Source organism: Trichechus manatus, unplaced genomic scaffold (assembly GCF_000243295.1).
Source record: "Trichechus manatus latirostris isolate Lorelei unplaced genomic scaffold, TriManLat1.0 scaffold00101, whole genome shotgun sequence".
NCBI classification, from domain to species: Eukaryota; Metazoa; Chordata; class Mammalia; order Sirenia; family Trichechidae; genus Trichechus; species Trichechus manatus.
The window spans coordinates 8,714,077-8,728,931 of NW_004444037.1; the positions used below are offsets into that span (position 1 = coordinate 8,714,077).

General features: G+C 37.4%; 1 protein-coding gene across 4 annotated transcripts in view; it reads right to left on the reverse strand.

The window, feature by feature from the left end:
- Positions 1 to 1,561: 1,561 nt before the first annotated feature.
- DCUN1D4 (defective in cullin neddylation 1 domain containing 4) overlaps positions 1,562 to 14,855 on the reverse strand; it is a 123,083-nt gene continuing 109,789 nt past the window's right edge. For 2 of the 4 annotated variants that reach the window (XM_023737354.1, XM_023737352.1), the window contains exons 9-11: positions 7,686 to 7,790; positions 5,419 to 5,521; positions 1,562 to 5,305 (exon numbers count right to left, since the gene is read on the reverse strand). In XM_023737354.1, coding sequence (XP_023593122.1) covers positions 5,250 to 5,305; positions 5,419 to 5,521; positions 7,686 to 7,790 — 264 coding nt within the window. In that variant the 3' untranslated portion in view covers positions 1,562 to 5,249. Of the gene's footprint in view, positions 5,306 to 5,418; positions 5,522 to 7,685; positions 7,791 to 9,569; positions 9,610 to 14,855 lie in introns of all 4 variants that reach the window. The other 2 variants (XR_002825072.1, XM_023737353.1) reach the window with 2 other exon arrangements.

Sequence of the window (14,855 nt, forward strand, 5' to 3'; positions counted from 1 at the left end):
ATAGGGTTGCTGTGAGTCGGAATCGACTCAACGGCAACGGGTTTGGTTTTAACACACTTTACAGCAACCATGGAAAACATGTCCTGCCTTAGTGTAGGTTCAAACAAATCAAAAAAGTTGTCATCCACAGGTAGCTAATTATTAACTTTCTTCCTTATTTTCGTGGCCGTGGGACTGACCCAACGATCTTCCATTTTTTCCGTGGATAATGTTCTTCATTTTTTCAGTTCACTTTTCTCTCCATCCCATTATTTCAAACAGCTATTTTTAAAAATGCCCTTCCTTTAGGGCTATCTTCTTTTATTCTTCCTTCATGGGTATGTCTGCAACATACCTCTGCTGGATTTTCTTCTTGTGTAGGCACTAGTGATTTATTCTCATTCCTAGTCTATCTTGTTTCCAACTACACTGCTGGAGATCTTTATTTCAATTACTGTTCATTTACATGTCGACTACTAGTACTGCCCAGTAGAACACATCTCATGTTCCTACTTTCTATTACTAGATATGGTGCTTCATGAGTTTCTATTTTTTGCCACATCTCAGGTTAAGAATTTCCTATCCTAAGGTTTGTCGCCACCCACTTCTTTCCATCAATTTAATTTTTTTTTTTTTTTTCCTTTATTTTCACCCACCACTTCCTCTCTTTCTGGGTGTTAGGAAGACTAGACATTTTCTTGGTTTGATCCTCGGTTTTGGCTCAAATTACAGTCGACAGAACCATCCATAAGACCAATTTAAACAGTGTGTACCTGGATTCTGGGTTTGCTTTCTAGGCATCTTGTTTTCTACTTCCTCTCTCTTGCTTTCTAGTGTTCCCCAAATCTTAAAATCTGTCAGTTCTTCCTGGATTCTCTAATCTTTACATGAGGTTTCTTATGTCTTGACAACTCTTCCCTTAGAGCAGGAACTCTCTTCCTTGCTTTCTTCCATATACATTTATTGAGCATCCACTCTGTGCCAGACATACTGCCCTCAAAGAGCTTACAGTCTAGTTTAAGATGATTTTACAGAGTGGTAACTTGGGCTGATAAACACTGTTACAGCATAACTGAGTGTGAGCCTTGGGGGTAGTAAAAATGATAATTGCTGCTTGGCTTTTGGCATATAGTAAACATTCAATTATTAGCTCAGTGTTTAGAAATACACATCATATGCTAGTGAATTTTTAAAATGACCATTTGGCTGAGTAGTATTTGCATTGTCTTTAATCAAAACATTTATTAAAATACTATATTGAGGACTGTTCTAGATGAAAAGAGACTAAAGAGGCATCACAACTAAATGCAATGCTTGTATCTAGATTCAAAATAAAATAGCTAAAAGGAAATTATTGGTACAAATTAAGGAATTTTAATTTGGATTGTAGGTACCCTGGGTGGCACAATCAGCTAAGCCTCAACTCCTAACCAAAACATTGGCAGTTTGAACCCACCCAGAGGTGCCTTGGAAGAAAGGCCAAGCGATCTGCTTCCGAAAGGTCACAGCCTTGAAAAGCCTATGGAGCACAGTTCTACTCTGCAGCATTGGGTCATCATAAGTTAGAACTGACCTGATGGCAACTGGTTTGTTTTTTTGGTATGCTAGATAACAGTATTGTATCAATGTTAAATTATTTTAGTGTGATCATTTTATCATGGTTATTGGAGAATGTCCCCATTGTGAAACATCAGGTGTGAAATGTTATGCTGTTATAATTTACTCTCAAAATGGTTCAGGAAAAAGTTAATCTATACAAAGAAGTATGCACATACACACACGTGGTGGGGGAGGTAAATATGGCAAAATGTTAACAACTAGAAAATCTAGGCGATAGGTATATGAGTGTTATTCTTGCATTTTTTTCTGTGTAGCTTTGAAATTTTTAAATAAACAAGGTGGGGAAAAATAAAAAAGGATAAAAAATATAAGATATCACAAGGACTACCCTGGACGGTTTTTGAAGAAAAGAGAAGAATTCACAAATCAGTTCTGAAACCAAACACACATACTTTTTATTTGTGGGATATCATTTTACACCAATTCCATTAATTGAAACCTAAAACCAGTTTGCTGTACTCTAGTTAGGTGGCATAACAGTATTTTAGTTAAGCTGGAAGTCACAGGACTTGCATACTTTTATGAATGTAATGCAAATACTGACGACACGAAGCATTCACAGTTACAGGTTAGTTGCTGTTCATTTAACAGTAACCCCCAATAGAAATTATTTTATGAAAAAAAGCAACCCATGTTTTGGTCTCATTTACAGACACCCAACATTTCAGTTGGTCAATGAAGTCTATACATTTATTATACAACATATGAAAGGATAAAGGATAAGGCTTACAGAGGTATTTCAGCAGTTTTAAGAATTAAAACCAAGGGAACAAACTAATTTTTAAAGCTTTTGGTATAAACTTCAAAAGTACTGTTAAAATGGAGACTGAGAGGCAACAGAAATCTGTTATTGAACCAGAATCTAGACGTCAGTCTAGTTAGATTTATAAAACCTTAATTCATAGCTCATGCTTCAAAAAAGGTGCACATAACGTTACAGAGGGTGCTTGTGGCAAATCAAATAATGAGATTTCTGACCTACTGCAGCAGTAAACATCTAAGAGTTGTATTCTGTTAAGAGAGAGTACTGCAATGTGGAGTTCAAAACACAAGGGAAAGGGAGAAAAAGGGAGGTGACTTAGCTAGGTACTAAAGAAAACCCAGACAAAGGCATCCTAATTTATTTAACATTAGTCAGTAAATAAATGCTCAATGATTGCTCACCGATTTTGTGTAACTCAGAGACATTTTTAAGAAAAATTATCTTGCAATTCTGTCAGATCCCTTTTTTCTCCCTTTAAAAGTAACTACACAAAATCGAGGAAACCAAAGGCAAACACTCTGCAATCCAGTAGTCACAGAGGTTTATTTTTTAAGGGAGTTTAAAGATTATTTATAGTTTTCTAAGGATGCAAAATTATCCCTTTGGAATGTTTACTTTCATCTGATGCATCATGAAATAGTTTTTACTTGAGTTTTTTACTCTATCATCAAAATGCTGATTGTGTATGAAATGTAACATCTGCCCTTGCAACAATCTTTATTTTAGGATTAACTATGCTTAGTGTTTAAAAAAATTCACTTGTTAAATAATTTCATCTCTGATTTATATTTGCCTTAAGCAAAACTGCAGCTGATCAAATTTAAGAACTGTTGCTTTTAAAAGTGTGATTTGTTAACTTTATGGGATACGTTTGAAAAATGAATTAAGTTCTCCACATGTCCAAATTTGCCTCTGGCCAATCACCACTCCAATCCATACGCATCCATGGAGCCCCTTTCAACATAGTGGTCTCAATAGCTGCTGCTTGCCATAAGCATTTTCTATTCTTTTCAGATAGTAATTTGTACAAACTGGTATTAATCTGTAAGGTGGGTCTATAAACAAGGAATGATTAAGTATGCTTAGTCACTACAGAGCATTTGAAACTTCTGGTTTATTTCACAGCAAACCAAACCTTTCTATTTGGTTTGAGAAAGGAAGTAGTTGCATTCTGCCATATCATGATTTTGCTTATGCACACACACTCTATCTACATACAAAATTTCTGTCTTTGGTGGTTCAGTTAGGAAAGAAATACGCTGAAAACCTGAATACTGTTCACAAAGAAACTGTGAAATAATGGTCAAGAGTACATTGTCTATGTGCTTTACTTACTGAATGCCATTTAAAGGTTCACATTTAATCTAAAGGACCTCTTGGGCAGATTTCCAAATAATCCAAACCTCTTCCAATCATTATATGTCCTATCATGGATCTTGCTCACAATTATAGCATTTACAACTACAGCATTCACCTGTTGAAATGTATCATTAGCTTTTTATTTGATTAAATCATTAGATTTTTGTGTTTTCTCAAAACTTCAGGGACTGAATTAGTCATTCAATAGCACCAGAGAGTTGGGGGAAAAACATGTTATCTATAGGTCTCCTAAAGAAGAGTAATGCAAAAAAAAAAAAAAACACATAAAATATAAGCCTAAATATATCGACCTGCTTACTCTTATTTCTTCATTCATATAAATAATGGCTATAACCTTTCTGCACAAATTACTCAGGTAATGACAAGCGGCCCCTCCCAGAAAGGTCCTATCACGTATTAGATTTAACTCAATGCTGGTGGTTTCATGTCCACTGCCTGCAATGGACATTCTGCCAGGAGAAGTCTAGCCCAAGAGAAACAAACAAAGGGAAAAAAAGAAAAACAAAAACCTCTCACTTATGGTATAATTCTTTTTCCAAAAAAAACTAGAAAATTAGGCATCAGGAAAGTTTAACTAAAAATTCAATCCACAACTAAAAGTGCTCTGCGGTTATAAATTGCTAGCAAACCATTAGGTTTTCACGGAGGAGGCAAAATAAATTTTACTTAGAATGCCATAGAAAGCGACAACAGACCAAATACTGACTAGAAGAATGCGAAAGAAAAAAAACAAAACAAAAACCTCTAAAGAAAGCTTAGAATTTAAACCCCATTTAAAAAAAAAAAAAGGTGTAACTTTAATTTGTTCATCTGTACCTGTATCCAAACTACTAGAGTTTTAACATTACAAAACAAAAAACTATACCTTGCACAGTGGAAATGATCTGTAGCATGGTACATGTCTCTATGTTCAAATAATTATAACTTTCATCATTTTAAAATGCTACTTCTGTTAAGAAAACCAAATGACATTTGGCATATGCTGCTGAGAAGTTGTAACTCCTTCCTCCTTCCAAAAATTGGCCTCTTAAACAATAAGGTTAATTCTGGCAATGTTTGCTCATGGTAACAGTTGTTTTGTCTTGCTTTCTGAAATGCTACATTTGAGACCAAATAAAATATAACAGGTTCATTTGAAAAAAGGGACTAGAAATATGCCACAAAATTATTTTTACAATTCATTTTTGCAGAAATAATCTCTAGGTGAAGCTTTTTCTTTTTATACACATATACAAAATTTAAACAGCAATATACACATAATCACAGTGAGGACGTTGGCAAATTCACCAATCTGTAGTGTAAATACAAACTGCAAAGCAGCCTTCTAAGAGAACAATGCCACACAGCAAGCAGAGCTGGCCCATTCAATAGCAAACACCAAAACGTCCCTGCAAACGGGAGACAGTGCAAGAAAAGCAGCATGCACTTTGATACAAACAGCAATTTATGGCTAAATGGTTGACGTAACTGTGGTAACAGTGACTCTCTTGCTGCTATGCATAAAGTCCTATGACATCTGTTTGTCTTTATACCATTCCACGAACTCGTCCAACAAAACTGGCCCTGAAGAGAGAGAGAGAAAACACCGTGGCTGTGAGGCTTTTCCTGGCGAGTAGGATGTGCTAGAACGCACACAGGTGGGGGAGGAGTGAGTGACACCCAGCACCAGTACTTACATGCTCCATCTTCATCGTAGTTGCTGAGGTCAAGATTAATTGTTCTGCTGAACTCTAGTACATTGCACCACTGGTCTTTGTTAATAACTTTATATTTTGATTGCTGATGGAGGAAAAAGTAGTATGAATTACTGACACTTAAAATCAACAAATGGGAGGGTTTCAAGCACTGTATGAATCAACTTAAGTTCATGTAAGGGTAATTCTTCCCATTGGAGGTGTGCCAAGCACCAAGTGAGGAGGATGGTGAGGGAGAGCAAGAGCAGAATTTAAGATGATAATGTGTCATTACAATAATTTTATGGGGACTCAAACTAAAATGGCAAGCATATCAAATAAACACAATTTTATACCCTACACGTGAAATTTTTAGGCTGCAAAAGCCCTTATATATAAAATAGGGATAACACCTACTTCACAGAGGCTGCAAAGATTAAAAGAGATCATTTATGTAATTTATGTAAAACACTTCATTCGGTGGTGCTTGGCACGAAGTAAGTGCTCAATAAAGGGTAGCTCCCATTAATAATCCCTGATGTGATTAGCACTGCTCACTGTCGAGTTGTCAGCTTCAGGTAAAGGCAGCAGTGGGTCATTCGACAGGAACTTACTAAGTGTTGCAAGTGGTCTCAGAACCCGGTGCTCTTGCCATTGAAGAAAATTAGTGTTCTAATAATTCAAAACTTGAATCTGATCATAAAAAAAAACTAGAATTGCCACAAGGTAGTTTTTCTATTCCTCTCAGAGAAGAAATATGCAGTATGTATATTTTAAAACACAATATCCCCGCATAAAGATTTAAAAATACAATTCAGAACCAACAATTTTTAAACTCTCATCACTAAAATCAGGAACATACTATAACAATACAAGTACATGAAAAGCAAAGAGTTGAGCCAATGGTTTTCAGGATGCAAACGCCAAGAAAAGCTGAAATCAAGAAGCCAAAGGATTACTGTCCTCTTTTAAAAGAAAAATGCAAACTAACATAAGTAACCAGAAAGAGAAAGAGAGAGAACAAAGCACAGATTACAAGTTTAATTTTTGCTGAGCAACCAAAAGCAAAAACCAGTGATTGAAACAGTTGATGATGTTCCTGGAATTGTGCAAAGTCAAATTTGCCCAAGGCAAGGCCTTTCCCCTAAAGAACCTTTTACACTCAAATCCTGCTAAACTCTGAGAATAAGAATCTATTCTCAAACAGACCTCACTTATCTCTTGGGGTTGTCAGAGATATTAGAACAGTTCATTTTCATTTTTAGATATGGACTGTCATGTAAATAAATACTTCTTATATTAAGACTGGTTTTTATACCTTTCCTGAGAAGTCCCAGTTAGTTATGTTAAAAGCAAGTTCTGATAACAGTCCTCAAAGAATCAGATTAGTTGAGAGTTTTTCTAGACCATTACCTAAAATAAATGGTAAGAAAGATTATTTCAAGAGTGAAGCTGGAGTCAAGGTAGGGCGCAGGATCTCCCAAAGACCCACCAACCTCATTCATCCTTGCAAGCAAAGGACATTTTTTAAAAAAGGGTTTGGGATGGGGGGCGGGCAACGAGGATGCCACATATGATAACCCAAGTAAATCAAATATATGTCTGAGATACTTCCAGTATTACATTTCATCAAAACCAGCTGCTAATAACCAATGGCTCAAAATTTTTGATCGTCAATGCTTAAAGCAAACAACCAACCAATAATGATGGAATAAAGTACTGGACTGTTTCTAATACAGATCTGAAGAAAAGTTAAGCTGAAGGATATATTGCTATTTTGCCTAATATTTAAATTGATCTAAGGTCTCCAAGTAACTTGGAGATAAGAATCAGTAAGAGTAGATTATAAACTTGTAATATTCTGTAATAATGTCAATAAGAAGGCAGATAGCTATTTTTGTTTGTTTTTAACTTTTACTTAATAAAAATGGAAATTCATCTAAAGACACAAAAGAAACCTATTGTTATAAAGAACAGTAAATTTCAACAAAAGTAAAGCTCTTAAAATGGGAAGGAGAAAGGACAGGAAAGAATGGAAAAGACACAGCTGTGGCTGTTTCTGATGCATCTGTAACATGGAATGATGCAACACAACATTAAACACATACACAGACACTCAGGAAACAGGCAGCGGCTGAGTGACCATTATGTCACCTAATTCCTACAGGCAGAAAAGTATAGCAAGCAAAAATTATGTAATATGGTTAAACAAATGTATTTGGTAGTTCTAAGCAAGCAAACATACATTTCATAAAATAACAATTTGGTACCTCTAAGAATTGGTGAAAAACTGGAAAAAGGGGCCAGATTTTTCCTAATAACAGTCCCAACATGCACTTGGCAGTGTTTATGTCTAGGCTGCGCTGGTCCTTTTCCTGTTTAATAAACAAAAACAAGGATGAGCCGATGCCCCCAAATAATAAATTCCAGTAATCCAAACTTTGTATTTAACTTCAACAACAAATTAGTAAACAGCTCATTTATCATATACCATAAAAATCCTGAATTAAGACTAAGACCTGGGGAGGGGAGGTAGCCAAACATAATGGAAGGCCCCATCATTTTAGATACTATATGAATTCACTGTGCACAAGATTTATGTCAATTGAATAATCACGCTAATGCAAAATCAATCAGTTACGTAGTAGCAGTATCCACAAGTATTAAAAATCTGTAATTCAATCGCTTGTTGGACGTTTATAATTATCAAAATCATAATTGTTGACCCCAAAGCCCATAACTTAACTAAATGGAATTTAAAGATTTCCATTTCCATGCTTAGGAGTCAAGTTTCCTTAATAAGAGTCACTTTTCAACAATTTTATTTCATTAGTAAATATTTTTCTTATACCTAAACATGTTGAAATTAAATCTGGCTCAAAACAAAATGCTGGAGCTCTGGATTCTCTCTCCAAATAAGAGGATGCATTCATCCACCTACTCTGTGGGAAAGTAGTATGTCTATCTGTGCAGTCCCCTTACCTTGGATTTGTTAGATGTGAATCTCCTAGCAGAAGAGTCCTGACTAGTAGCCAAGTGAAAGACAACATTTTACAAGGAAATCAGAAAAGAGAGAGTACATGAACCTGAATATGAGAAGAGTTAAGTTCATTCCCACTATATTTGCAATCAAGGATCCTAATTTCTCATTCCTATCCTTCTGACAGGTTTTCATTCTGGAACCATAAGTGGGCAGTTTCTGTGGAAAGGGCTAGGGTTCCTGGGACTGTAAGTGGTAATCTTACATATTCAAAGCTAGCCTTCATGTGGTATCTTAACTACAGTGAGAATCTGCAGAAGTACCTTTCTACAAAGGGAGAAAACGCCTGACTATCCAGTTTTGGGTGGAACATAAAGTGTTTACCAAGTCAAGGGACGATGCTGTGACGACCACTGTCAGCCACATATGCAGCCACACATACCTCCTGAAAATTAACTTGTCACCTCCAGGGCTCTAACAGAGAAGTGCTCTTTAGAACAAAAAGAATTTCTAATCATGGCATTGAATCTAAAAGTGTAGGGCTTAAACAATACAGCAAATTTAAGGGCCTCCCTCAACAACAGCAAACAAGGTAGATGAAGATATGGAAACTTGCTAAGGAAGATGTGCAACAGGTCTGTTTTTTGGTCCCAGCCATAGAACATAACAACTGTTCACAAATAGACCAGGCTAGATGGCTGTGTGTCACCCTTCTCTGTTACAGGCCACACAACTTAAGTCTGATGATGGTGGGGTAGGGGGTGAGGGTGGGAATCCCAGTTCCACAGTTTTATGGAATCAGGCGCAGTGGTTAAGAGCTTGGCTGCTAACCAAAAGGTTGGCAGTTCGAATCCACCAGCTGCTCCTTGGAAACCCTATGGGGCGGTTCTACTCTGTCCTATAGGGTTGCTTTGAGTCAGAATCGGCTCAACAGCAACGGGTTATGCAAACAGCTGGGGCCTTCTTTCCACAGTGTTCTGTTTGCTTACCCCTTGGCCATGTATAGTATGCTGCTTAGGGCTACAGCACTCACTCCCAGTGGAGAAGAGGACGGTACAAAAGGTGCTCTAGAGATTGTCTGCCTTTCACCAACTCAACCTCATTGGTTTGCTGCATTTCAAGGACTTACACTTTTGCAATGCACTGTACAAGCAAATGGAAAACTTCCTCTTACCCTGTATCATAAGTGTGGCAGACAGCAACAGCACACCACGCTATGAAGCAATCCAAAAGAAAAATGAGTTAACTGTTGAGAAACACATGTGGCCCTACAGAACTGAGCCACACTCCATTTGCTGAACAACAGCTCTGCAGCACTAGGCTGACAACACTGTCGCTATGGAAAAGTTTTCCCTTTGTGGAGTTTGAATCATTCACTGAACCCAAAATACCTAGTCTTGCCTTGATATATATTGTGCCTTGTTTCAACATCATCAATGCCTATGTCCCCATCACAATGGACATACACTAAGGTGACAGAAAAAAAAAGGTACAAAGGACCTGGACAGACTCTTTGCAACAATATAATCATCTGACAAACTGATGATCATGAGGATTTCAATGCATGTGTTTGGCAGCGGTGCCAAAACATGGAGGAAAGGCATCGGACTCACAGGGTTGGAAAGCTGAACAGCACTCACTTACTCCTGCTCTGCAAGGGTGCCAGACAGCAGCTCGTAATCACTAACACCATCTTCTGCCTAGCAAATAAGAGAAAGATATTATAGATGCACTCACAGTCTAAACAGTGGCATCTCACTGACAACCAACATTGCCTGTGGGTGAACTTGAGGCTACGTGCAAATGAGCAAAACCAGAAACACTCAAAATTCCTGGGAGCCACACAGTTGAGAAACACCACAGCAAACATCTACTACACATCGAAGTAGAGACACTCTCAGATGGCTCCCTGACAATAACCCTAATAGCATTCTCTGCAAAGGAGTCCTCAATTTAAAATCAAATGAGTCTCCCAGGATGCTATCAGGTAGCCATCAACATGGGCTTTCTTTTTTTTTTTTCTTTAATAATCACCTTAACAAATTCAAGGAGTACAGCAAAAATACTCAGAAGCTCCTTGAAAGGCATTTAACAGTACAATGTCAACACCAACTACTCCTGTTACCCTCTGCCCATGGAGTGCCAAGGAGCAGGGACAGACCAACAGATTCCTGTGTCCTAAGGTTGGAATCTAAGCAGAAAGTACCTCGAGATAACCTGTCAAGGGGTCAACCAGCATCCCCAGAAGGCTCATCCAAAGTTTAAAGAGAAAGAAATGTCTTCCCTGTCCACCTCCTACCCCAAGATGAGTAGGTATGCATTTCAGAAGCTTTTATTTAAAATAAAATTAATTTTGTTTTATTTTCAAATAACAGAAACTGAATAGGTTCTATACAACAAAGATGTACCCACCCCCCACATTACACAACTAGAATCTACCTTATTGGGCTCCTTAAATATAGACTGAAAACAGCAGTTACAGAACAAGATAAGGCCTCTAATAATACAGCTGCAAAACCAAAAGATCTTATGCCTAATATTCCGCGTAGTTAGGTTTTGCATACAGCCTAAGTGCATTCCCTAAGCTAAAGGCTAGTAATGAGTAATACACAGCAGAGAAGAACAACGAAGTTTTATTACAGTCTGATTTGGAGTGCCAATATAAAAGGATTTTTTGTTGTTGTTGATGTAAGACTGTCACAGTATAGATCTTCTTGTTAAGATGTGAAAAGTAAGCATTTTTCCCTTGTGACACACATGACTTTTGAAAAATAACTGAAACAAAACAATTAGGTAGTTGACCAACATGCAAACATGATTATTACAAAAATGAGTTTCCAAACACCTAGGTATCAGATATGCTATATCAGAGGCCCCCAACTGTTTCAGATGATCTATTTCCAATTTCCATCAAGTGTTAATAATTCAGGAGTTGTATGTGAAGAGGAATCCTGAATTATTAAAGTTATAAAGAAAAATATTTTCAACAGGGGGAAAAAAAATCCCAAAGATTCAAAAGATTAGTTAGGACTCAAGAAACAATATATAAGCAAACACGATTCACAAATATTAACCGTGGCAATCAAGTCACAGGTTGGTGTGTGAAATCAAAAGGACTAAATTGAAGACCTATGACATACATCATTTGAGACCACAGGGATTACAAAAAACAGACAAAAAGAAAATGCAGTCAGTTCTCTTTAACATAGCTACCTAAGCAAAAGAACGTAAGATAAAGAGCTCCAAAGAACTCAAACCTTAAACATCGTGGTTCACTTTAGGAAGCTGAAAATACAGCAAATCAGTTTTTTTAATGTGAGATTTAAAAAACACACACACATTAAAAAAGCAAAGTCAGAAAACCCAAGAGTGCCATCACATTGGGAAAAACCAACCTGAAATAATTATGCTCTTAGAATCTAGCCAGCATTAGTTTACAGATAACAATGTTTGGAAAGCAATTACTTAATTAAGCTAAACTCTTGACCCTTCCTTTAAAACAAAAAGGGAAAAAAAGAAAACCCACACAGCAGTCACAGTATTTCCTTGTCATTTTATATGGCACAATCAGATTCTATCACTGTAAGCACTATTTCTCAGAAAATAAGCCATCATTTAAAACTTGAGTTTTATAATCACCGAAGTAATGTGAGGGAAGAATGATTCAACTACGTATTCTGAGCCAGGAATTGTTCTATGTGCTTTATACTGAGAATCATGGCCCAGCCAAGCTGACACACAACCTTAACCATCTCAATGCTCGAGGCAGAGATTTTTTTTTACTAGTTAAGCTAAACTATTGTTTGGTTTTAAGAAGACTTCAGGGGATATTTTTGGTTTAAGGTTTAAAGATTACATCAGGGCAATAGTTTCAGGAGTTCATACAACCTTCATGGCACCAGGAGCCTGGAGTCCATGAGAATTTGAAATTTTATTCTACACTCTCCACCTTTTGATTAGTACTGTTCTATAGAATCTTTGATTACAATGTTCAGTAATAGTAGCCGGGCACCATCCAGTTCTTCTGGACTTATGGCAAAGGAGGAAGTCGTTCATGGAGGCAATCAGCCACACATTTCATATCCTCCTATTCCTGACTGTCCTTCTTCCTCTGTTGGTCCAGGTGAGTAGAGACCAACTGTCTCGGATGGCTGCTTGCAAGCTTTTAAGACCCAAGGCACTATGCATCAAACTGGGAGGCAGAACAGAGGCACTAAACATGTTATTAGGCCAATTAACTGGGATGTCCCATGAAACCATGACCCTAAACTTCCAAACAAGAAACCAAATCCCATGAGGTTTTTGGTTGTACATAATCAGCCTCAGAAGCTACTCTTTGTTTCTGTCATTGTTGTAAATATACCTATCCGCAACTTTTGCCAATGGAACTTTTTACAGGTGTACAACTTATCGACAGCAATTATAACAATCGACTGTGGAACCCTGCCCTTAATCAACGTGATATCTCCATCACCGTTAAGCCCCCTTATTCCTCCCTCCTGCCCCTGGTAGCCACTAATAAATGCTGTTCTGTATTGTTGTTAACAGGTGACATTGAGTCGGTTCGGACTCATAGCAACCCTATGTACAACAGAATGAAACACTGCCTGGTCCTGTACCATCCTTGTAATCGTTGCTATGTTTGAGCCCACTGATGCAGCCACTGTGTCAATCTATCTTGTCGAAGGTCTTCCTCTTTTTTGCTGACCACCTATATTACCAAGCATGATGTCCTTTCCCAGGGACTGGTCCCGCCTAATAACATGTCTAAGTACGTGAGACAAAGTCTCACCATCCTCGCCTTCCAAGCAGCACTCTTGGCTGTACTTTTTCCAAGACAGACTTGTTTCTTCTTCTGGCAGTCCATGGTATATTCGATATTCTCTATACATTTGTCTTTTTTTAATAAGTGAGGTTATACAATATTTGTCCTCTTATGACTGATTTATTTCCCTCATCATAATGTCTTCCAGTTCCATCCACATTGTGGCATATATCAAGACTTCATTTCTCCTACTGGCTGAGTAGTATTCCATTGTATATATGTACCACATTTTGTTTATCCACTCATCTGCTGATGGGCATTTAGTTTCTTTCCACCTTTTGGGCATTGTGAATAATGCTGCAATGAACACTGGTGAACAAGTCTCTATTTAATAGAGTCTGTGCTTTCAAGTCTTTTGGATGTAGACTTAGGAGTGGAATTGCTGGGTCATATGGTAGTTCTATTTTTAGTTTTTCTGAGGAACCACTACACTATTTTCCACAGCGGCTATACCATTTAGCATTCCTAGTAGCAATGGGTAAAGCTTTCAACTTCCCCACATCCTTGCCAACATAATGTTTTCTGTTTCTTTTTAAAATCTATTTTAGCCATCCTAGTAGGAGTGAAATGGTATCTCATGGTGGTTTTGATTTGCAGCTCTCCAATGGCTGATGATGCTGAGTATCTTTTCATATGTTTGGTGGCCATTTGAATGTCCTCTTTGATGAAGATGTCAATTCAAGTCCTTTGCCCATTTTATGATTGGGTTATTTGTCTTTTTGTTGTTAAGCTGTCAAAGTTTTATATGTATTTTGGCTATTAGGTTCTTGTTGGATATACAGTTTCTGAAGATATTCTTCCAGTCGGTAGCTTGTCTTTTCACTTTTTTGGTGAAGTCTTTTGAAGAACGAAAGTTTTTAATTTTTATGAGGTCCCATTTATTTGTCTTTTGTGGTCTGTGCTTGTTATTATATTAGATAATCCATTGTTAAAGGCTAGGCCTGACAGCATTGACCCTACTTTTTCTTCTAAGAATTTTATTGTTTTAGTTCACACATTCAGGTCCTTAATCTATTTCGAATTTGTTTTTGTGCATGGTGTAAGGTATGGATTCTGTTTCATTTTTCTACATCTGGAAATCCAATTTTACCAGCACCATTTATTGAAGACTCTTCTTTCAATGGACTTAGCACCCTTGTCAAAAATCAACTGACTCATTACAACTTCTTAAAGGTTTATTTTTCAAGTAAGAATGCAAGGACTTTCTTCTACCCTCAGAGAAATCTTCCATTCTGACCATCAAGGTTTCCCTTGCTCTCTTTCTAGCAGCTTCTCCCTAACTTCACTTCTCTCCCAATTCCATCTGGAATAACCTCAGTCCCTCTAGGACAGCTCCTCTCAATTCCCTTCTGCTCTCTCAGCCCACAAACTTCTCACTCTGAATCTGTCCCACTGTATTAATCTCTTTTTTTCTGCATCAAGGCTGGGACTCTGTGTTAGAAAAAATCCTACTGCTATGGAAAACAGCATCACTGTAAATTCACAGTCTCTACTCACAGCAAGGCCCTCAAGGCTGATGCTGATCAGTGCTTCGCTTATCCCAATCCTTTCTTAAAATTCCAAGAGTCAAATCTTTCCATGACCTTCAGCATAATAGCTCGCCTCTGCCACAGACAATGTAGAAAAATCAAATTT